Here is a 25,710-nt window from a genome sequence, read left to right as displayed (position 1 = left end):
ATAGACCCAAACATGTTAGGCTCGAGGTGTGGTCCCAAGCCTGAGCCTACTGTGCCCAGCCAGGCACGTTACAGAGACCAGCACAAGGCTAGTAAAATCAAGTCACAACCAAAAGTATGTAACGGAGAAGACGACAAAGACCCTAGACCTATACGATGTCTTGGTCTTCCTTAATTTTGTTTACATACATTATACGTACACATAATGAAACTAGGGTTGTCCATGTGTGTATATATATATATATATAGGCGGGAATACATTTCCTAGCCATTTAATTTGGATCCGATAAGGTAAAAATAATGGATGAGCTGCACAAGATTGCAAGGGCGTATTACATCACTGCCAATGAAGAGAGCAAATCGCAAGGTAGAAAATTTTTCAATAGCATAGATCGTGACGGGAATAGAGGAATAACCATTCAAGAGTACCTGCCATACATGAAGCGGAACGGTCACACAAAAATGGCGAACCGTCCCTTTTTCGACTATCTAAACATAAGTGGAACCGGCGAACTAGAGTTTATGAATTAGAATGCTTGATTTTTCACTTAGCACATAATTCCACAATCATCTTCCCATTTAAGTTCTTGGCATTATCGGTTACTATCATTTCTAGTAAACCGTACCTATAAATTAGGCATCTCTTAATGAATCGTTTGACCACCTTCTGAGTCACATGGGCATACGAGCATGCCTCCACCCACTTTGTGAAATAGTCAATCGCTACCGGGATAAACCAATATCCATTGCTAGCTTTTGGACTAATTGGCCCAACCACATCTATTCCCCACATTGCAAATAACCAAGGTGATACCATGTTGAACAAGGTATTGGGGGTGCATTGATTTTATCACTATACACCTGACATTTATGATATTTTCAGAAAAATTCTATGCAATCTCTTTCTATAGTTATCCAAAAATACCCAGCTCTTTGCATTTGTCTAACCATCATATGCCCATTTGCATGTGTAGTGCAGATTCCTCCATGCACTTCTCCCAAGGCTTTGTTTGTTTCTGACCTGTCCAAACACTTAGTAAAGTCCCATTAAACGACCTTATGTATAAGATTTTCTCATCTATGTCGTATTCCATTGCCATCGAAGAGAATCAAGAAGATACTATTACTAAGTCACTATCCATACAGAAGCATTAATGCTACATATAACAATATAGCATTAGATACATGAGCGATTGACTTTAATGCAAGTGGAAGATTGTTAGTTTAATATGATCTGTAATCAATCGGTTGGTTACATGTGACATTATTATATTTATGTAAATACATATTTGTTATTAATAAAAGCTTAATTTATCTGTAATATTCATATAATATTAGATTAATGAATTTAATATTTGATTTATGAATCTACAGTAGAGATAAAGTCCATGAGACAAAAATGCTTTGCAAAGAAAATTTTAAAGTTATTATATTTATAGGATTAATCATATTGTATCAAAACATTGTTTCTAAAATGTTCCTGGTTGATACTCTCTTAAATATTGGATATTTATTAGAGCCACAGAGACTGGTATATATTTTATTCTTTGTTTTATGAAAGGAAGCAATTATCTCATAAGCTGAGGTATATAACTAATATATAGGTGCTTGCATAAGATATGCATACTAAACTGACTCGTATGAGAATTCCATATGAAGAGTTTACCTATGTCTATGAAAAGGCTCATATGATGGTTGTGTAAGTGATGCTTAGACTTGAGATCAGTAAGTTATCTTATATAAAAAAATATTATGTTTTGATCCTATTACATGTTATCTTAATCGAGGTAACAAATGGGCATACATTGAGTATAACATGGACTATATGAAGATACTTGAGTGATCAAAATAGGATTCATCACCCTAGGTGAATTATGAAAAAATATTTTATTTGTTCTCAAATACATTTGACTGAGAAATCCTTGGCCAAGGTGGAATGAGATTTGAAAAAAACTTTCAATTCTTATTCAAATTATCAATGACTATTATGTACACAATAAACATGGTTTAACATGACAAACATACTTCATGCTTTAATGTTAAATCATGACATTATTGATGAAAAGATTTTAATTACACTGAGAAACCGATCACTAAAAAGTTAAGTTAAACCACTAATGATTTTTCTAATATTTGAGGGATCATAACACGTTACTAGACGATGTACCTAATTTTCAAATATAAATTAATCAATTATTGATTTGATAATAAATTAAATTGTTTAATTATATTTAATTATAATTAGAATTTATATTCGAGCTATCATATTAGGAACCTAATGGGTCACACACATTAAGAAACATTAGTCAGAAATTAAACTAGGATGATTTAATTAAGTATGACTTGATTAAAATATATTTTAGAAATTAATTAATACATATATTATATAATTAATACATATATTATATTTCTAGACCTAGAAAAATCAAGGACTTGATTGAGTTAATTTGTAAAATTATCCTGAATTAGTACGTGGATATTATTCAAGGGACAAATTGATATTTTTGCTAATTTATAGGGTTTTTCAGATTTTCCTATAAATAGTAAGTTATGCCTCTTATTTTTCTGGGGTTTCATGTTGGACAGAAAAACTATGTAAGTCACATGATATAGAGCTAACACTCTAATCATAGCAACCACTCTCTTTTAAATAAAGATTTAAGAGATTTCTTACTGGTAGTTTGTGTTGATTATTGTTGGAGACCAGACAAATTGGACGGCTTGTAGTTTGCAACAACTTAAATCTTTAAAGAATTATTTAAAGTCAAAGAAGATCATATCTTTAGTTTCTAGATCCGTCTAACATAATATTAAAGAATCCTGAATAATTTTATTTTATTATTTTCCATGCATGCATGCTATTCAGAAATCTCAACATCATTAACCTCTTAAACACGCAGTGGCAGACTGTAACATGTTGTCACATTTATGATATTGAGAGGAACATTCAAAATGAAAAACCAAGTCACAAAATGATGTATCACCAAAAATATGTGAGGCGGAGGGCCAAGTCCACGAATGCAGAAGACAAAAAAGACTGCAAGGGCGTATACGATGTCTTGGTCTTCCTTAATTTTGTTTATATAAATTATATGTACTGGAAGAGAAAAGTAAAGAGAGATTGAGGGGAACATTAATTAAATTAGAAAAATCAAGTCACAACCAAAAGTATGTAACGGAGAAGACGACAAAGACCCTAGACCTATACGATGTCTTGGTCTTCCTTAATTTTGTTTACATACATTATACGTACACATAATTAAACTAGGGTTGTCCATGTGTATATATATATATATAGGCGGGAATACATTTCCTAGCCATTTAATTTGGATCCGAGAAGGTAAAAATAATGGATGAGCTGCACAAGATTGCAAGGGCGTATTACATCACTGCCAATGAAGAGAGCAAATCGCAAGGTAGAAGATTTTTCAAAAGCATAGATCACGACGGGAGTAGAGGAATAACCATTCAAGAGTACCTGCCATACATGAAGCGGAACGGTCACACAAAAATGGCGAACCGTCCCTTTTTCGACTATCTAAACGTAAGTGGAACCGGCGAACTAGAGTTTATGGAAGTGATGACTCTCTTCTACATAATTAAGAGTGGAAGAAAGTTTTGTGATGGATGCGATGGGCTTCTAAAGGGAACGTTTTTCTCATGCACCGACTGCTTTGATCTTGATGACGAGTCCTTCAATCTTTGCAGTGAATGTTTTACTGAAAGCAGTTATGTCCACCCCCACAGACATTTTTTGGATAACTATATTATTCTTGAAAACATGAAGGTGGCAAACAAGGAGGGGCAGATGAATCATCAGGTATCCTAGCTAGCTAAGCTATATATTTTTCTGTTATTTCACTTGTCATGTCACAACTATATATATATATATATATATATATATATATATATATATATATTGTACATAAACAAATAAATCAATCACACGCGCTAGTGTCGAATTCCTTTCAATAATAATAATAATAATTTTCCTAGATACTTGTTAACCCAACTCGATTTTGATTTTATATTTCAGGTCCAAAATGCGGGTGCTAGCAACGCAATTGTCTTGTATAATCGTCAAAGTCGATCAAGTGTGAGTTGATTGGTTCTTATATATCATTTAGTAATTATTGTCCAGTCAAATCTGCTATTATCCATTAAGAATATATCATCAAACGAAACCCTCTACAATAAAATATATTAGTATATATATACGATCGGGTAGCTAATTAATTATATGTACATATATAGCACTATTTATTATTATTATTATTATTATTATTATTATTATATATATATATATATATATATATATATATATATATATATAAAATAGCAATCATCTCAAGATTCTAGCTCTTCATCAAGGTCATATTGTTTTACGTCCATGTCTCTCTAATTAAGTTGAGCTATCAAGAAGCTTGAAACCCCATTATGATTATTTCTTCTTCTTTTTTAATTTTTCTACGGGGGTAAGACCCGTGACTAGCTTGTTGATACTAATAACTTCGTTTCAGGCAGTTGCTACGACGGCGGCAACGTTTACTACCTGTACTATCATGTGAAAGATTTGGTGCATGGTCCTGACTTTCGAAACCCATGCAAGCATAATAATCTGGGAATATATATATATATATATATATATATATATATATATATATATATATATATATATATATAAACCAGAGAGTATGCATGTATCCGGTTACGAAGTTTCTCTATCCTTTATGAATCTGTCATGTATTTGGATTTTGAATAACGAGGCTATGTATTTAGCCATGTTTGGATTTTGAATTGTTATTAATACCATGGTTATTGTATTTTTATGTTTGTGGGTTATTTTTTTTCCTTGCCTTTATTCCTCAGTTATCACGCATGGCATGATCATCAAACCTGGATATTGATATAGAGATTTTATATATCTCCCTTCCTTGTGTTTAGCCAACACCACAGGAAAAAAAATCAACAACAAATATTGATGGAAAAATTCTCATATGTAGATTACAGTGAGTTTTACCAACGAAACAATTCCTCTTAATATATGTCCATAAACACCGACAAAAAAATCTTTATTAGTGTATGCTGGAGGAATTAAAGTGGAAAACGAATGATTAAAAAAAAAAGAGATATAATGAAATGTCATTTTTACAGACAAAAATACCGATAAAATAAACCTGTTGGTAATATTCATCCATGAATCTATCAATAATATTTAAGTTATGATAGTTGAGAATAATAGAATGTGTGTTGGGTTGTGCCTTAGCCAACCTTCCTATTTATATATGTAGGGCAGAACACGGCAGTAACTGTAGGGATTACAACATTGGAATAATCCTATATTAATTTTCTATTCTGATATATACTAGCTATAAATTCTATAATATGCCCCCTCAAGCTGAGGGTGGGGGATCAACTCGAAGCTTGAACCGAAAAGCAGTAAAGGATGCAACAGGAAGTGGTTTAGTGAACACATCGGCAAGTTGATCCCGAGAGGGAACAAAACGAATCTGAATCTCTTTCTTGGCAACGCGGTCACGGACAAAGTGATAATCCACTTCAACATGCTTAGTACGAGCATGGAAGATAGGATTGGTCGAGAGATAGGTAGCACCAAGATTATCACACCAAATGGTAGGAGCACAAACTAAAGGAACCTGCAGATCTGTTAACAAGTATTGAAGCCAAATGACTTCAGCAGTACCATCAGCAAGAGCTTTATACTCAGCCTCAGTAGAGGAGCGAGTAACTGTGCGTTGCTTGCCGGATTTCCAAGAAATCGGTGTCTGACCAAAAAAGACAAGATAGCCACCCGTAGACTTGCGATCATCAATACTACTAGCCCAATCTGCATCTGTAAAGCCATGTAGAGCAAAAGAGGAGCCTCGAGTGATATGAAAACCATAAGATGTCGTACCTTTAAGATAGCGTAGAATACGCTTAACAGCGGCCCAATGAGAATCTGTAGGAGCATGCATAAACTGACAGACTCTGTTAACAGCAAAGCATATATCCAAACGGGTGAAGGTAAGATATTGAAGAGCACCCACGATTTGATGAAATCGTGTAGGATCAGAGAATGAGTGATCCGGTAATAAAGTGACTTTCGAAGGGGAGACTGGAGTATCAACAGGTTTGCAGGAAGTCATACCAGCGCGGGTGAGGATGTCAAGAATATATTTATGTTGACGCAGCATTAAACCCATACCGGTAGACTGAACTTCAATACCCAGAAAGTAGTGAACAGCAACTAAGTCATGAAGCTTGAACTCAGTGCTAAGTAGCTGTATTAGATGATGAAGCATAGCAGAGTTGCTACCCGTAAGCAGAATATCATCAACATACACCAGGAGATAAAAGATATTAGTACCATCAGATAAAAGATATTAGTATCATCAGATAAAATAAACAGGGAGGTGTCAACCTTAGAAGCGCGAAAACCAATGGAGAGCAGAAAATCACTTAGACGAGTTGATGTAACCATGTTATTCGATAGTTTCACCCACATCTACCTAATGTTTTGTCTATGTTTTATGTATAAAATGCCTTGATATTCTTTGTTTTATGTTTTGAAGGCACTTTTGGATGAAAGATGCAAAAGGGAGTAAATTGGAGGTAATTGGCAGATTTGACGTTCAGTCGATGTTTTGTGCAGAGCGTGAGTTCTAGAGATCGAAATGAAGTGATTCCAGTGGCACTAAAAAGCTAACATCCATACATTTCTGGAAATGTAATGCAAGAAAAATAAAAAGAGAAAGATCATGGAAATCACATCCTGCAAAGTCAAATCTCGCATTCTGCCAGTGTTGACCTTTGGCCATTCAAAATTTAATATCTGGAGCTACAGAAGTCCAATTAATGAAAACTAAATTTTCGTGGATTCCTGACTTAAAGAACTATCAACGCTCCAAATTTCAGCCAAAAAAGATGTCATATGAGGGAGATATGATTTTTAAACGATGACATCTGAATTCTGCCAGCAAACAGGTTTCGTGAAGAAACAAGTCCAAATTACATTCCGAAGCATCTAAACCGACATCCAAGTTTTTATATCAGCAATTTAGCTCCTCTAAGTCAGAGCTTGAAGATTTCATGCAAGGCTATTTCTCCTTTTAGGAAAAATAGTTATTGAAGTACTTAAATGTAAACTGCCAACTCAAGGAAGGACTATTTTGTGAAATAGAGACTAGGGTTTCTTAGCATATAAAAAGAAAGAGAGAAGGAGACAGCAGCCAGCAGAAAAGAGGGAGAGCAGAAGGAGGCAGCAGCCAGCAGAGAATAAACACAAATTCTCTCCTCTTCAAACCCAAAAAAATCATGCTCTTTTCATTCTTTAGAAGTAGTTGTTCAATAGTTATGCAAGGCTAAGCTCTTTTCTTGGTTGCAAGGACACAACTAACCTTTGGATTTCAAGAACCGTGAGATTTATTCTTCCTTTTATTTTCAGTTTATGTTATGAATGAGTATGATGTTTTCCTATGCATATTTTCTATGATTGTTGTTGATGATTGCTAGAGCGGACTCTAAGTTATTGTTGTGAACAATCTATTGCTAAGTTTAATATCAAAACCAGAGTTGTGATATATGAACTTGTGAAGCAACTAAGCTTGATAATTGTGGCGGAACTACGTTATTGAACTTAGGGAGAACATTTGAACAAAGTGACACAAGCTGCGGACAGCTTGTATGTTAATCTTGATGAAATTATCTAGTTCTTAAAGCTACCATTAAATTGAATCATTAGTGCGGACACTTTGATTGTTTGTTGGTTAGGATTAGTTATACGGCGGATCCGTTAATTAATCAACGTTAAGAAAAGATAAAATTTCAGAACATAAACTGCAATTTTTGTTTCAAGGATCGGTTCTAATTTCCGTTGGTGGATGTGTGCTTGCGACCAAGGTTTGTTTTCTTGATAAGTTTTGGTTTTAATTGATTTTGTTTGCTAGTTTAATTGCTGTCATAGTTTAGATAATCACAAACCAAATCCCCCCAATTACATAACGTACAACATAAAAATCTGACTTGAAACTTCCTCGTGGGATCGACCCCTTGCTTGCTCTATACTATCTTGTGTGTTGTGTTTGAAGCTAGGGTAATTAATTTGTGCGACCGCGACATCGCAACACGAGTGTACCATGCTCTCGGTGCCTATTTCAAACCATACAATGATTTGTGCAATCTGCACATATGAGATGGAAGAGAGGAGTCAACAAAACCTGGAGGCTGTTTCACGTAGACCTCTTCAGTAAGAACACTATTGAGGAAGGCATTATGAATATCAAGCTGATGAATCTTCCAATTTCGCGAAACCGCGATAGAGAAAACCAATCGGACAGTGGCCTGCTTAATAACTGGACTTAAGGTTTCAGAATAATCAATACCTTCCTGCTGGGTAAAACCTCTAGCAACAAGGCGCGCTTTATAGCGCTCAATACTACCATCAACACGACGTTTGATCCGATATACCCATCTACTGCCAACAACGTTCATAGAAGAATGAAATGGAACCAAAGACCAAGTGTGATTTGAGCGCAAAGCAGCGATCTCATCACACATAGCATTATGCCAAACTGCATACCGGCGGTCAGCATCAGAAAATGCAAAGGGCTCAGAAGAAGGAGAATGCAGTACCCGTGTAGAGGCAGAGGTGGCGGCAGCGGAAGTAGCCAGGTTTGCTGCCGCGGTCTGAGAGTCATAGGATGGCTGCTGCGTGCTGGTGAAGAAGACTGGACTGCTGGTGCTGCAGAGGAAGAAGATGTATGTGGCGGTTGTTCCATTGAAGAAGAGAGGTTGTGCTGCAGAGGAAGAAGATGTATGTGCTGAAGGAGAAGTAGGTTAATTTGCCGAAGAAGAAGGTTGCCGGCTGTGAGAGAAGTAGGTTTAATTATTTGCTGCAGGAGAAGGTTGCTGGCTGTGAGAGAAGTAAAGGTTGCCGGCTGTGAGAGAAGTAGGTTAAGTATTTTTAGGGTTTTGCGGCTCTGATACCAAGTTGAGAATAATAAAATGTGTGTTGGGTTGTGCCTTAGCCAACCTTCCTATTTATATATGTAGGGCAGAACACGGCAGTAACTGTAGGGATTACAACATTGGAATAATCCTATATTAATTTCCTATTCTGATATATACTATCTATACATTCTATAATAATGATATGTTGAGCGACCCCCCCTCTCCTCCTCCCCCATTCGTTCTTCTTCCTCCATTTTCTTTGCAAAAAACAGCAACCCCCCTCCTAAAATGCATGCCAAAACACATATTTTTTGTTTTTGTATGAAAATATTAAACGATATGATTTTTTTTTGTTATATTTTTTAGAGATTTAACCATATGCAACATAAAAAAAAAAACTTATTTGTAGTTTTCTAGAAAAACAAAATGACCCTGAGAGGTTTAAAAGGAATTTTTCTAAAAAAAACACATCCTAAAATAAAAATAAAAAATGAAAAAGCAAAACAAAACAAAAGCAAAAGTTGATTTATTTTAAATTATTACTAAAAGTTAAGTCAAACCACTACTGACTTTTATAATATTTGAGGGATCATGACACGTTACTAGACGATGCACCTAATTTTCAAATATAAATTAATCAATTATTGATTTGATAATAAATTAAATTGTTTAATTATATTTAATTATAATTAGAATTTATATTCGAGCTATCATATTAGGAACCTAATGGGTCACACACATTAAGAAACATTAGTCAGAAATTAAACTAGGATGATTTAATTAAGTATGACTTGATTAAAATATATTTTAGAAATTAATTAATACATATATTATATAATTAATACATATATTATATTTCTAGACCTAGAAAAATCAAGGACTTGATTGAGTTAATTTGTAAAATTATCCTGAATTAGTACGTGGATATTATTCAAGGGACAAATTGATATTTTTGCTAATTTATAGGGTTTTTCAGATTTTCCTATAAATAGTAAGTTATGCCTCTTATTTTTCTGGGGTTTCATGTTGGACAGAAAAACTATGTAAGTCACATGATATAGAGCTAACACTCTAATCATAGCAACCACTCTCTTTTAAATAAAGATTTAAGAGATTTCTTACTGGTAGTTTGTGTTGATTATTGTTGGAGACCAGACAAATTGGACGGCTTGTAGTTTGCAACAACTTAAATCTTTAAAGAATTATTTAAAGTCAAAGAAGATCATATCTTTAGTTTCTAGATCCGTCTAACATAATATTAAAGAATCCTGAATAATTTTATTTTATTATTTTCCATGCATGCATGCTATTCAGAAATCTCAACATCATTAACCTCTTAAACACGCAGTGGCAGACTGTAACATGTTGTCACATTTATGATATTGAGAGGAACATTCAAAATGAAAAACCAAGTCACAAAATGATGTATCACCAAAAATATGTGAGGCGGAGGGCCAAGTCCACGAATGCAGAAGACAAAAAAGACTGCAAGGGCGTATACGATGTCTTGGTCTTCCTTAATTTTGTTTATATAAATTATATGTACTGGAAGAGAAAAGTAAAGAGAGATTGAGGGGAACATTAATTAAATTAGAAAAATCAAGTCACAACCAAAAGTATGTAACGGAGAAGACGACAAAGACCCTAGACCTATACGATGTCTTGGTCTTCCTTAATTTTGTTTACATACATTATACGTACACATAATTAAACTAGGGTTGTCCATGTGTATATATATATATATAGGCGGGAATACATTTCCTAGCCATTTAATTTGGATCCGAGAAGGTAAAAATAATGGATGAGCTGCACAAGATTGCAAGGGCGTATTACATCACTGCCAATGAAGAGAGCAAATCGCAAGGTAGAAGATTTTTCAAAAGCATAGATCACGACGGGAGTAGAGGAATAACCATTCAAGAGTACCTGCCATACATGAAGCGGAACGGTCACACAAAAATGGCGAACCGTCCCTTTTTCGACTATCTAAACGTAAGTGGAACCGGCGAACTAGAGTTTATGGAAGTGATGACTCTCTTCTACATAATTAAGAGTGGAAGAAAGTTTTGTGATGGATGCGATGGGCTTCTAAAGGGAACGTTTTTCTCATGCACCGACTGCTTTGATCTTGATGACGAGTCCTTCAATCTTTGCAGTGAATGTTTTACTGAAAGCAGTTATGTCCACCCCCACAGACATTTTTTGGATAACTATATTATTCTTGAAAACATGAAGGTGGCAAACAAGGAGGGGCAGATGAATCATCAGGTATCCTAGCTAGCTAAGCTATATATTTTTCTGTTATTTCACTTGTCATGTCACAACTATATATATATATATATATATATATATATATATATATATATTGTACATAAACAAATAAATCAATCACACGCGCTAGTGTCGAATTCCTTTCAATAATAATAATAATAATTTTCCTAGATACTTGTTAACCCAACTCGATTTTGATTTTATATTTCAGGTCCAAAATGCGGGTGCTAGCAACGCAATTGTCTTGTATAATCGTCAAAGTCGATCAAGTGTGAGTTGATTGGTTCTTATATATCATTTAGTAATTATTGTCCAGTCAAATCTGCTATTATCCATTAAGAATATATCATCAAACGAAACCCTCTACAATAAAATATATTAGTATATATATACGATCGGGTAGCTAATTAATTATATGTACATATATAGCACTATTTATTATTATTATTATTATTATTATATATATATATATATATATATATATATATATATATATATATATATATATATATATATAAAATAGCAATCATCTCAAGATTCTAGCTCTTCATCAAGGTCATATTGTTTTACGTCCATGTCTCTCTAATTAAGTTGAGCTATCAAGAAGCTTGAAACCCCATTATGATTATTTCTTCTTCTTTTTTAATTTTTCTACGGGGGTAAGACCCGTGACTAGCTTGTTGATACTAATAACTTGTTGGTCTTGCTTCTCTCTTTCTTTTACTAGGTCTTCGCGACTGTGTTTCAGGCAGTTGCTACGACGGCGGCAACGTTTACTACCTGTACTATCATGTGAAAGATTTGGTGCATGGTCCTGACTTTCGAAACCCATGCAAGCATAATAATCTGGGAATATATATATATATATATATATATATATATATATATATATATATAAACCAGAGAGTATGCATGTATCCGGTTACGAAGTTTCTCTATCCTTTATGAATCTGTCATGTATTTGGATTTTGAATAACGAGGCTATGTATTTAGCCATGTTTGGATTTTGAATTGTTATTAATACCATGGTTATTGTATTTTTATGTTTGTGGGTTATTTTTTTTCCTTGCCTTTATTCCTCAGTTATCACGCATGGCATGATCATCAAACCTGGATATTGATATAGAGATTTTATATATCTCCCTTCCTTGTGTTTAGCCAACACCACAGGAAAAAAAATCAACAACAAATATTGATGGAAAAATTCTCATATGTAGATTACAGTGAGTTTTACCAACGAAACAATTCCTCTTAATATATGTCCATAAACACCGACAAAAAAATCTTTATTAGTGTATGCTGGAGGAATTAAAGTGGAAAACGAATGATTAAAAAAAAAAGAGATATAATGAAATGTCATTTTTACAGACAAAAATACCGATAAAATAAACCTGTTGGTAATATTCATCCATGAATCTATCAATAATATTTAAGTTATGATAGTTGAGAATAATAGAATGTGTGTTGGGTTGTGCCTTAGCCAACCTTCCTATTTATATATGTAGGGCAGAACACGGCAGTAACTGTAGGGATTACAACATTGGAATAATCCTATATTAATTTTCTATTCTGATATATACTAGCTATAAATTCTATAATATGCCCCCTCAAGCTGAGGGTGGGGGATCAACTCGAAGCTTGAACCGAAAAGCAGTAAAGGATGCAACAGGAAGCGGTTTAGTGAACACATCGGCAAGTTGATCCCGAGAGGGAACAAAACGAATCTGAATCTCTTTCTTGGCAACGCGGTCACGGACAAAGTGATAATCCACTTCAACATGCTTAGTACGAGCATGGAAGATAGGATTGGTCGAGAGATAGGTAGCACCAAGATTATCACACCAAATGGTAGGAGCACAAACTAAAGGAACCTGCAGATCTGTTAACAAGTATTGAAGCCAAATGACTTCAGCAGTACCATCAGCAAGAGCTTTATACTCAGCCTCAGTAGAGGAGCGAGTAACTGTGCGTTGCTTGCCGGATTTCCAAGAAATCGGTGTCTGACCAAAAAAGACAAGATAGCCACCCGTAGACTTGCGATCATCAATACTACTAGCCCAATCTGCATCTGTAAAGCCATGTAGAGCAAAAGAGGAGCCTCGAGTGATATGAAAACCATAAGATGTCGTACCTTTAAGATAGCGTAGAATACGCTTAACAGCGGCCCAATGAGAATCTGTAGGAGCATGCATAAACTGACAGACTCTGTTAACAGCAAAGCATATATCCAAACGGGTGAAGGTAAGATATTGAAGAGCACCCACGATTTGATGAAATCGTGTAGGATCAGAGAATGAGTGATCCGGTAATAAAGTGACTTTCGAAGGGGAGACTGGAGTATCAACAGGTTTGCAGGAAGTCATACCAGCGCGGGTGAGGATGTCAAGAATATATTTATGTTGACGCAGCATTAAACCCATACCGGTAGACTGAACTTCAATACCCAGAAAGTAGTGAACATCAACTAAGTCATGAAGCTTGAACTCAGTGCTAAGTAGCTGTATTAGATGATGAAGCATAGCAGAGTTGCTACCCGTAAGCAGAATATCATCAACATACACCAGGAGATAAAAGATATTAGTACCATCAGATAAAAGATATTAGTATCATCAGATAAAATAAACAGGGAGGTGTCAACCTTAGAAGCGCGAAAACCAATGGAGAGCAGAAAATCACTTAGACGAGTTGATGTAACCATGTTATTCGATAGTTTCACCCACATCTACCTAATGTTTTGTCTATGTTTTATGTATAAAATGCCTTGATATTCTTTGTTTTATGTTTTGAAGGCACTTTTGGATGAAAGATGCAAAAGGGAGTAAATTGGAGGTAATTGGCAGATTTGACATTCAGTCGATGTTTTGTGCAGAGCGTGAGTTCTAGAGATCGAAATGAAGTGATTCCAGTGGCACTAAAAAGCTAACATCCATACATTTCTGGAAATGTAATGCAAGAAAAATAAAAAGAGAAAGATCATGGAAATCACATCCTGCAAAGTCAAATCTCGCATTCTGCCAGTGTTGACCTTTGGCCATTCAAAATTTAATATCTGGAGCTACAGAAGTCCAATTAATGAAAACTAAATTTTCGTGGATTCCTGACTTAAAGAACTATCAACGCTCCAAATTTCAGCCAACAAAGATGTCATATGAGGGAGATATGATTTTTAAAAGATGACATCTGAATTCTGCCAGCAAACAGGTTTCGTGAAGAAACAAGTCCAAATTACATTCCGAAGCATCTAAACCGACATCCAAGTTTTTATATCAGCAATTTAGCTCCTCTAAGTCAGAGCTTGAAGATTTCATGCAAGGCTATTTCTCCTTTTAGGAAAAATAGTTATTGAAGTACTTAAATGTAAACTGCCAACTCAAGGAAGGACTATTTTGTGAAATAGAGACTAGGGTTTCTTAGCATATAAAAAGAAAGAGAGAAGGAGACAGCAGCCAGCAGAAAAGAGGGAGAGCAGAAGGAGGCAGCAGCCAGCAGAGAATAAACACAAATTCTCTCCTCTTCAAACCCAAAAAAATCATGCTCTTTTCATTCTTTAGAAGTAGTTGTTCAATAGTTATGCAAGGCTAAGCTCTTTTCTTGGTTGCAAGGACACAACTAACCTTTGGATTTCAAGAACCGTGAGATTTATTCTTCCTTTTATTTTCAGTTTATGTTATGAATGAGTATGATGTTTTCCTATGCATATTTTCTATGATTGTTGTTGATGATTGCTAGAGCGGACTCTAAGTTATTGTTGTGAACAATCTATTGCTAAGTTTAATATCAAAACCAGAGTTGTGATATATGAACTTGTGAAGCAACTAAGCTTGATAATTGTGGCGGAACTACGTTATTGAACTTAGGGAGAACATTTGAACAAAGTGACACAAGCTGCGGACAGCTTGTATGTTAATCTTGATGAAATTATCTAGTTCTTAAAGCTACCATTAAATTGAATCATTAGTGCGGACACTTTGATTGTTTGTTGGTTAGGATTAGTTATACGGCGGATCCGTTAATTAATCAACGTTAAGAAAAGATAAAATTTCAGAACATAAACTGCAATTTTTGTTTCAAGGATCGGTTCTAATTTCCGTTGGTGGATGTGTGCTTGCGACCAAGGTTTGTTTTCTTGATAAGTTTTGGTTTTAATTGATTTTGTTTGCTAGTTTAATTGCTGCCATAGTTTAGATAATCACAAACCAAATCCCCCCAATTACATAACGTACAACATAAAAATCTGACTTGAAACTTCCTTGTGGAATCGACCCCTTGCTTGCTCTATACTATCTTGTGTGTTGTGTTTGAAGCTAGGGTAATTAATTTGTGCGACCGCGACATCGCAACACGAGTGTACCATGCTCTCGGTGCCTATTTCAAACCATACAATGATTTGTGCAATCTGCACATATGAGATGGAAGAGAGGAGTCAACAAAACCTGGAGGCTGTTTCACGTAGACCTCTTCAGTAAGAACACTATTGAGGAAGGCATTATGAATATCAAGCTGATGAATCTTCCAATTTCGCGAAACCGCGATAGAGAAAACCAATCGGACAGTGGCCTGCTTAATAACTGGACTTAAGGTTTCAGAATAATCAATACCTTCCTGCTGGGTAAAACCTCTAGCAACAAGGCGCGCTTTATAGCGCTCAATACTACCATCAACACGACGTTTGATCCGATATACCCATCTACTGCCAACAACGTTCATAGAAGAATGAAATGGAACCAAAGACCAAGTGTGATTTGAGCGCAAAGCAGCGATCTCATCACACATAGCATTATGCCAAACTGCATACCGGCGGTCAGCATCAGAAAATGCAAAGGGCTCAGAAGAAGGAGAATGCAGTACCCGTGTGGAGGCAGAGGTGGCGGCAGCGGAAGTAGCCAGGTTTGCTGTCGCGGTCTGAGAGTCATAGGATGGCTGCTGCGTGCTGGTGAAGAAGACTGGACTGCTGGTGCTGCAGAGGAAGAAGATGTATGTGGCGGTTGTTCCATTGAAGAAGAGAGGTTGTGCTGCAGAGGAAGAAGATGTATGTGCTGAAGGAGAAGTAGGTTAATTTGCCGAAGAAGAAGGTTGCCGGCTGTGAGAGAAGTAGGTTTAATTATTTGCTGCAGGAGAAGGTTGCTGGCTGTGAGAGAAGTAAAGGTTGCCGGCTGTGAGAGAAGTAGGTTAAGTATTTTTAGGGTTTTGCGGCTCTGATACCAAGTTGAGAATAATAAAATGTGTGTTGGGTTGTGCCTTAGCCAACCTTCCTATTTATATATGTAGGGCAGAACACGGCAGTAACTGTAGGGATTACAACATTGGAATAATCCTATATTAATTTCCTATTCTGATATATACTATCTATACATTCTATAATAATGATATGTTGAGCGACCCCCCCCTCTCCTCCTCCCCCATTCGTTCTTCTTCCTCCATTTTCTTTGCAAAAAACAGCAACCCCCCTCCTAAAATGCATGCCAAAACACATATTTTTTGTTTTTGTATGAAAATATTAAACGATATGATTTTTTTTTGTTATATTTTTTAGAGATTTAACCATATGCAACATAAAAAAAAAAACTTATTTGTAGTTTTCTAGAAAAACAAAATGACCCTGAGAGGTTTAAAAGGAATTTTTCTAAAAAAAACACATCCTAAAATAAAAATAAAAAATGAAAAAGCAAAACAAAACAAAAGCAAAAGTTGATTTATTTTAAATTATTACTAAAAGTTAAGTCAAACCACTACTGACTTTTATAATATTTGAGGGATCATGACACGTTACTAGACGATGCACCTAATTTTCAAATATAAATTAATCAATTATTGATTTGATAATAAATTAAATTGTTTAATTATATTTAATTATAATTAGAATTTATATTCGAGCTATCATATTAGGAACCTAATGGGTCACACACATTAAGAAACATTAGTCAGAAATTAAACTAGGATGATTTAATTAAGTATGACTTGATTAAAATATATTTTAGAAATTAATTAATACATATATTATATAATTAATACATATATTATATTTCTAGACCTAGAAAAATCAAGGACTTGATTGAGTTAATTTGTAAAATTATCCTGAATTAGTACGTGGATATTATTCAAGGGACAAATTGATATTTTTGCTAATTTATAGGGTTTTTCAGATTTTCCTATAAATAGTAAGCCATGCCTCTTATTTTTCTGGGGTTTCATGTTGGACAGAAAAACTATGTAAGTCACATGATATAGAGCTAACACTCTAATCATAGCAACCACTCTCTTTTAAATAAAGATTTAAGAGATTTCTTACTGGTAGTTTGTGTTGATTATTGTTGGAGACCAGACAAATTGGACGGCTTGTAGTTTGCAACAACTTAAATCTTTAAAGAATTATTTAAAGTCAAAGAAGATCATATCTTTAGGTTCTAGATCCGTCTAACATAATATTAGAGAATCCTGAATAATTTTATTTTATTATTTTCCATGCATGCATGCTATTCAGAAATCCCAACATCATTAACCTCTTAAACACGCAGTGGCAGACTGTAACATGTTGTCACATTTATGATATTAAGAGGAACATTCAAAATGAAAAACCAAGTCACAAAATGATGTATCACCAAAAATATGTGAGGCGGAGGGCCAAGTCCTCGAATGCAGAAGACAAAAAAGACTGCAAGGGCGTATACGATGTCTTGGTCTTCCTTAATTTTGTTTATATAAATTATATGTACTGGAAGAGAAAAGTAAAGAGAGATTGAGGGGAACATTAATTAAATTAGAAAAATCAAGTCACAACCAAAAATATGTAACGGAGAAGACGACAAAGACCCTAGACCTATAAGATGTCATGGTCTTCCTTAATTTTGTTTACATACATTATACGTACACATAATGAAACTAGGGTTGTCCATGTATATATATATAGGCGGGAATTCATACCAGAAAAATTCATGCCAGAAAAATTTACCTAGGAAATTCATACCAGAAAAATTTCCGATCCTCCAATTTATTTAATCTGTACATTAATTATCTCATTGCCCTATTTCCATCTATATTATCTTCAATTCATGTAAAAGTTTATTCCTTGATAATTTGATGCTCACTTGGCCAATTGCATTTCTAATATTCTAACCTCTATTATCATTATGTATTATTTAATTCTGATCACATTAACGCACATCGATAAATGGCAACCATCCATGCATGGACTACTGGACATAACAAAGGCAAATTTTATTCCCAAAGCTTTGTGATAGGGACAGTGCCAGAATTATATTGATACAATAAATTTTATAATCTACCAATCATTTTTTAGTAAATTTGAAGTGAGAAAAACACGTCAAAAAACACAATATATTAATCACTAGACTTGTGGAAGATTCATAGAAAGAAGAGGAATGACCCAAACTCTTGCTGGGATGTTTTTAGTCTTCATTGCTTTCCTTTACATGATATGTAAAGGAAAGCAATGAACACTAAAAACATGCACGTCCAATAAGCTTCTTGTAGCGAAGAAGAAATGCACCACTTTCTTATGAGTTGTGAACAAGAACTGCACGTCCAATAAGCTTTGTGATAGGGACAGTGCCAGAATTATATTGATACAATAAATTTTATAATCTACCAATCATTTTTTAGTAAATTTGAAGTGAGAAAAACACGTCAAAAAACACAACATATTAATCACTAGACTTGTGGAACGTGTGCGCCAAACTTGTGGAAGATTCATGGGAAGAAGACGAATGACCCAAACTCTTGATGGGATGTTTTTAGTCTTCATTGCTTTCCTTTACATGATATGCATCTTCACACTTAGAAAGAGAGAGATGAGGTTGACGAATTCAAATTTCTACAAAAATGACCAAGCCCCTTTGAAATGATCTTAATGAGTCTCATGCACGTTCCTAAGAGTAGCGTAGAAGAAATGCACCACTTTTTTTATGAGTTGTGAACAAGAACTGAACGTCTAATAAGCTTTTTGTATGATTGAGGAGTACAAAAATTCAAGATACTAAGATTAATGTATTAAATAATTAGTTGATTTTTTAGTTTAAATAATCTGATCCATTCTTTTTAGTTAAGGTGTCTGATAGCTGTGATAGTTGCAAGTAGTGTTTGATGAGCTAGGTGATTGATAGCTATAATAGAAGTTAGTGGTGCCTAGTGAGCCAAGCCAGGTGACCGGTAGCTGTTATTTGCAAAAGATCTTTTTTAATCGACGTGAGAACTCTCTGATAGTAAAGTCAGTAACTTTGAATAGAAAGAAGGTGCAATTATATTTTAGAGAGATAGATTTTAAAAATTTATATGTTGAAAATGCTAAAAATAAAAAGATTGTGAACCTTTGACTTGAAGGATTCATGATGTATTTATAGCTCATGAATCTTGTTATTTTGTGAAGAGGAGGGGCTGAAGTATAATTTTATTCTTGTGATATTTTGAGTTGTATTTTACTCAAAATAATATATATTGGACTAATATAAAATATTAAGAGACTTGCGTGGGGTCCTAAAAAAATCTTTGGCAAGTGTTGGGGTTATACCCATTAGATGTAAAAAATAGATCCAGACACACTGCATAGACCCAAACATGTTGGGCTCGGGGTGTGGTCCCGAGCCCGAGCCTACTGGGGTGCTGCTGCCCAGCCAGGCACGTTACAGAGACCAGAACAAAGCTCTTGCCTTTGTTGCCACTACTGGTGATGTTATCGGCAGTGAGCCCACTATTGGCTGCAACAATAGGAAGGAGATGGGTGGGAGAATCACAATTTAATAACTGATTTATTAAAATCTTAGAATTTGATTAATATTTTAAATTTTCAAATCACATCAAACCGTGAAGTAGTTTACCTCAGGTAGGGTGTGCTAGGGGTGCTAATATTTTTCCTAGCCACAACCAGTCCCCTATCCTTGAATCTCTGACCAGGACCAGTAAATCCGGGTTTACTAGTAACCCTCAATCAAATACTAGATGGCGACTCCCAAGATCTTAAATCAAGCAAAGAAACGAAAAATCATCGAAACGCCGCGCGGGGGGACGTGCGACAGAATGGCGACTCCACTGTGGAGAGGTATTGTTGTTAACATTATCGAACTAAGCTTTGTGTTTTAATGTGTTCAAGTTTTTTTGTGGTTTGTTTTAAAATCAAAGAAGATCATATCTTTAGGTAATAAATTTTTAAATAATTCTAGATCCGTCTAACATAATACTAGAGAATCTTGAATAATTTTATTTTATTGTTTTCCCTGCATACATAGCATGCATGCATGCATGATATTCAGAAATCTCAACATCATTAACCTCATAAACACGCAATGGCAGATTGTAACATGTTGTCACATGCATGATATTGAGAGGACAAAATGATGTATCACCAAAAATATGTGAGGTGGAGAGCCAAGTCCTCGAATGCAGAAGACAACAAAGACCTAGACCTATACGATGTCTTGGTCTTCCTTGATTTTGTTTATATACATTATATGTAGTGGAAGAGAAAAGTAAAGAGAGATTGAGGGGACCATTAAATTATAAAAATCAAGTCACGGAGAAGACGACAAAGACCTAGACCTATGCGATGTCTTGGTCTTCCTTGATTTTGTTTACATACATTATATGTACACATAATTAAACTAGGGTTGTCTATGTGTATATTTACATATAGGCAGGATTACATTTCCTAGCCATTTAATTTGGATCCGATAAGGTAAAAATAATGGATGATCTGCACAAGATTGCAAAGGCGTATTACACCACTGCCAATGAAGAGAGCAAATCGCAAGGTAAAAGTTTTTTCAAGAGGATGGATCATGACGGGAGTGGAGGAATAACCATTCAAGAGTACCTGGCATACATGAAGCGGGAACGTTACACAAAAATGGCGAACCGTCCCTTTTTCGACTATCTAAACAAAAGTAGAACTGGCGAACTAGATTTTATGGAAGTGATGACTCTCTTCTACATAATTAAGAGTGGAAGAAAAATTTGTGATGGATGCGGTGGGCTTCTAAAGGGAACGTTTTTCTCATGCACCGACTGCTTTGCTAATGATGATGAGTCCTTCAATCTTTGCAGTAAATGTTTTACTGAAAGAAAATATGTCCACCCCCACAAACATTTTTTGGATAACTATATTATTCTTGAAAACATGAAGGTGAAGCTTGAAGAAAAGGAGAAGAAGATCAAGCAGATGAAAGCTGCAAAGGTGAAGATGGAAGCTGCACTGGCGAAACATCAGGTATCCTAGCTAAGCTATATTTTTTTTTTCTGTTATTTCACTTATCATGTCACAACTATATATATTGTACATAAAAAATAAATCAATCACACTAGTGTCAAATTCCTTTCAATAATAATAATAATTTTCCTAGATACTCGTTAACCCAACTCGATTTTGATTTTATATTTCAGGTCCCAGATGCTAGCAACGCAATTGTCTTGTATAATCAAAGGCGACCAGTGAGTTGATTGGTTCTTATATATCATTTAGTAATTATTGTCCAGTCAAATCTGCTATTATCCAATAAGAATATATCATCAAACGAAACCCTCTACATAAAATATATTAGTATATACGATCGGGTAGCTAATTAATTATATGTACATATATAGCACTATTTATTATATATATATATATATATATATATATATATATATATATATATATATATATAAAATAGCAATCATCTCAAGATTCTCTTCAGCAGGGTGTGTGAGCTGGGAGTTGAGTGATCCTCCTCCATGTATTTATTGTATCATTTCTCTATCTCTAAATAATATGGACTCTCTCCCGTGGATGTAGGCGGTTTTGCCGAACCACGTCAAATAGTGTCAGTGCGCATTACCCTCCTATGAGCAAATATCAGTACATCACCGGTCAGAATTCCCAACAATTGGTATCAGAGCGTATGGTTTAAAGGGGTGTTTGATTTTTGCTCAAAAATGAAAGTTGTCAAAATTGTGTTTTGACCATACCACTGTGTAGAGGAGGAAGCGACGAAGCCACTGGTGAAAACGGCGTCAAAATCGGACGTCGGACATGGCCGCACTCTCCATCACTCTCCGGCAGGGCGTCTGCCTACGCGCGCAGACGCGCCCCACGCGTGACACGCGTCTTCTTCGCCCGGATGGGCTGACCCGACCCGAATACCAGTTGACCCGACCCATGTGAATGACTCGGATATGGATGATGTCAGCATGACATAATTGTGACGTCATCATGCACAGTAGGCATGCCAGGGATGACATCAGCATGATGTAATTGTGATGTCAGCATGCACAGTAGGCATGCCAGGTCATTAGACACGTCATCGACCAGTAAGCAGACACGTCATCAGCCGCGAGCCGAGCCGAGTTGAGCCGAGCCGAGCCGCGAGCCGAGGGATGGGATCCAGTGTAGCTGATCCTACGTGCAACCGGATATGAGATTGAATCTGAGCCGTTGATCAGGCCAGAATTGTTTTGATCAAATCTTAGCCGTCTGAAGTGCGATTTGGACGATTTCAGACTTGTTTCCAGCTAATTTGATCGTTCTGGATGCAATGGTATGGTCCGATCGTTGAAATTTGAGACCGAAAATGGCAGTGGTGAATTAACAAAAGAGATTGCCCGATTAGGAGGCATCTGAAGGTCATCAAGGTGGTCGATGGAGATGAAGAAGAAGAAGGTGCACATGTTTACCCAATTACATGTGCTGAACTACTAAGTGGGTAGAATTTTAGCTGCCTTGAAGGAAGGCAAAATTGGGACACTCTGGACACCCGATCATGTGGATAATTTGAGGTGAAGAGTGGAAATTGACCAAGACCAATCTTGACGAATCTAAGCACTGGTAGTCTCGCCAGATGTTGAGAAATGATGTATTAAACCAGTATATTCCAGATCACTTGTAAAGGAAAGCCGCAACAAAGCTAGCAAATGGTTGTATATACGGAAAGACAGTACGATGGATAGATATGGCCTAAGAAGTTCTGTCTAGGAGATTGGGTTTTAAGCGGGACCAGTGTGACCCCTCCAATCTTTCCTGGGAACTTGCTTAGTGGAAGGATTATCCATACGGTACTATTTTCATATATATAGCAGTTTGTAATGAAACGGTTGAAGACTAGCAGGATGACGGCACAAGGGAACAGTTGGGTTCCGTATGATCAAGGATCTGAGGAGTGGTGATTTCTCCAAAGCAGTTAGATTCGGTGACTGTGATTTCTCAAGGGAAGAATTGATGAAGACCCTGATAATAGAAGAGAAATACAACAAGGGATAAAGATTGGCACCCTATTTTGACTTGGACAGGTGTTATGACAGGATGAGCTGCTGTTAAACATAAGCAAGGAATAGAGAGAAATCTGGAGAACAGAAATTGCACGAGGGCACACGGAGATTGTGCATGAGTACCCATAAGATCCAAAGAGGTACTGTAATGAGACAACAGGTGCAAGGAGAAGAAGTGTTCCCAGATGAAGCTCAGAGCAGAGACTGTTAAAGTTTGTACAACAAGAAGTCTCTTATGCTCTTGATGAAGACAACATGCGAAGACCTTTCCAATGCATGCAAGGATGGAAAGAGAGCTGTTGCAGAGGCACCTAATTGAGGGGGTGCAAATGCCTGTGATACAAGGCAACCGCCTATGATGAAAGGCGAAGACACCAAAGAGAGTTGGTGTAGGTGGAGCTGTCAAGCAGAAAGGCACAGAAGCTCCAAACATAGAAATCGAGGTGGAGGATTGTGAGGAGTATACCGTAACTTTCTCTTTCTATGTAGTCAGTGGCAGTAATCTCTCCCATAGTGCACATGGTGGTAGAGATTTTTGGAGCCACTTTGATGCATCTCAGCTGAAGGAGGATGCGACCGCCCCATGACAACGGGCGAAGACACCGTAGAGAAGGTGTGAGGGCTATGAGAGAAGCCCCAGTTCAGACCGCCGCATGATGACGAGCAGAGACACCTGAGGAGAAGGTGTGAGGGCCACGATATGAGCCCAGTTCAGAACGCCCCAAAGCCGATGTGATGGCTAGATACAAGGGGACAGGTGTATGGATAGCCAATGAAGTGGCTATGATGAGTATGAAGACAAATGCAGGATTGACTTTCATGGATATTGCCCCCATGCTAAAGATCAATGAGCTAGAAGACATTTGCCTTGGACAATAAGTGTGTGACTTGTGGAGCATTAAGACGCGGCTGCTATGAAGAAGCAGAAAGGCATGCGCAGGTTCCGAGAACGAGTTGACTCTTGTCAAGGTGGTGAGCTCGGTAATGGCATTGTAATACTCAGAGTATGAAGACAGATATGGATCAACCTTTATGGGTTGCCCCCATGGTTAAAGGTGGAGAGCTACCTGGACTCTTACGACTAAGAGCGAGAGACTCACGGAGAAGTAAGGCGTGGTTCCTAGGGTGGAACAGACGGCAGGCGCAACTCCTGGATGAGTAGACTCTTGGAAGAGTGGTGAGCTTGTGATCACATTGAAGTACTCAATGATTGTCGCACTTGGGAATATTCGTTTGAAGGGGTGTTGTAAGCCTTGGTGTAAGGCTTGAAAAATCATTCCGGACCGAGCATGATTGATACACTCGAAGGGGAATGTTGTGTTGAAGACGCTCTCAAAATGGAAGCTTGGAAGAACTGCAGAATGCAAGCTTGTGCTGAAGAAGCAAGAAAACAATTGCCCACACAAATGGCAAAGGGGGTGATTGTTGGGATATTGCCATTTAGTGGCAATACCCCACCACTAATTGTGGCTTAGTGGAAGCATCACTAATGCCACAATTAATGGCATGATTTCGGGACCTATTGTCCCCTTTGATTGCTGGAGAAAGTTGCCAAGAATTGCCTATAAAATAGGCATGTTTTTAAGAGCAAAGGGTGTGAGAGTGTGTGAGAACGTGAAGACAAGAAGAGAAAGAGGAGCTGCTGCCATGGGCAGCAGGGTGTGTGAGCTGGGAGTTGAGTGATCCTCCTCCATGTATTTATTGTATCATTTCTCTATCTCTAAATAATATGGACTCTCTCCCGTGGATGTAGGCGGTTTTGCCGAACCACGTCAAATAGTGTCAGTGCGCATTACCCTCCTATGAGCAAATATCAGTACATCACCGGTCAGAATTCCCAACAGTAAGACCCGTGACTAGCTTGTTGATACTAATAACTTGTTGGTCTTGCTTCTCTCTTTCTTTTACTAGGTCTTCGCGACTGTGTTTCAGGCAGTTGCTACGACGGCGGCAACGTTTACTACCTGTACTATCATGTGAAAGATTTGGTGCATGGTCCTGACTTTCGAAACCCATGCAAGCATAATAATCTGGGAATATATATATATATATATATATATATATATATATATATATATATATATATATATATAAACCAGAGAGTATGCATGTATCCGGTTACGAAGTTTCTCTATCCTTTATGAATCTGTCATGTATTTGGATTTTGAATAACGAGGCTATGTATTTAGCCATGTTTGGATTTTGAATTGTTATTAATACCATGGTTATTGTATTTTTA

The 25,710-nt window shown here is 36.4% G+C and overlaps 2 protein-coding genes across 3 annotated transcripts; both read left to right on the top strand.

The window, feature by feature from the left end:
• The first annotated feature begins 227 nt into the window (after positions 1-227).
• On the top strand, positions 228-25,710 carry LOC112325883 (uncharacterized). 2 transcript variants are annotated; one of them, XM_052449932.1, is made up of 4 exons: positions 228-366; positions 10,816-11,219; positions 11,434-11,493; positions 11,950-12,265. In XM_052449932.1, exons 1-4 carry the CDS (start codon positions 300-302, stop codon positions 12,016-12,018), a joined length of 600 nt encoding a protein of 199 aa, XP_052305892.1. In that variant the 5' UTR covers positions 228-299; the 3' UTR covers positions 12,019-12,265. The 2 variants fall into 2 exon arrangements, with proteins under 2 accessions (XP_052305892.1, XP_052305891.1); XM_052449931.1 differs by lacking the exons at positions 228-366; positions 11,950-12,265 and adding an exon at positions 25,383-25,710 and having other exon boundaries at positions 10,704-11,219.
• Positions 20,730-21,809, top strand: LOC112325884 (uncharacterized). Its single transcript, XM_024593026.2, has 2 exons — positions 20,730-21,438; positions 21,612-21,809. Exons 1-2 carry the CDS (start codon positions 20,917-20,919, stop codon positions 21,666-21,668), a joined length of 579 nt encoding a protein of 192 aa, XP_024448794.2. The 5' UTR covers positions 20,730-20,916; the 3' UTR covers positions 21,669-21,809.

This window comes from Populus trichocarpa, unplaced genomic scaffold (genome assembly GCF_000002775.5).
Source record: "Populus trichocarpa isolate Nisqually-1 unplaced genomic scaffold, P.trichocarpa_v4.1 scaffold_3435, whole genome shotgun sequence".
In the NCBI taxonomy this organism is placed as follows: Eukaryota; Viridiplantae; Streptophyta; class Magnoliopsida; order Malpighiales; family Salicaceae; genus Populus; species Populus trichocarpa.
This window is presented reverse-complemented; position numbering and strand designations above follow the sequence as displayed.

What these genes read in the sequence shown, in the direction of transcription:
- LOC112325883 (XM_052449931.1), top strand. Translation starts at nt 10,749, where the DNA reads ATGGATGAGCTGCACAAGATTGCAAGGGCGTATTACATCACTGCCAAT. An exon ending in AGGGGCAGATGAATCATCAG is followed by an intron (nt 11,220 to 11,433) that starts GTATCCTAGCTA and finishes TTTATATTTCAG; the next exon opens with GTCCAAAATGCGGGTGCTAG. An exon ending in ATCGTCAAAGTCGATCAAGT is followed by an intron (nt 11,494 to 25,382) that starts GTGAGTTGATTG and finishes TTCTTTTACTAG; the next exon opens with GTCTTCGCGACTGTGTTTCA.
- LOC112325884 (XM_024593026.2), top strand. Translation starts at nt 20,917, where the DNA reads ATGGATGATCTGCACAAGATTGCAAAGGCGTATTACACCACTGCCAAT. An exon ending in CTGCACTGGCGAAACATCAG is followed by an intron (nt 21,439 to 21,611) that starts GTATCCTAGCTA and finishes TTTATATTTCAG; the next exon opens with GTCCCAGATGCTAGCAACGC.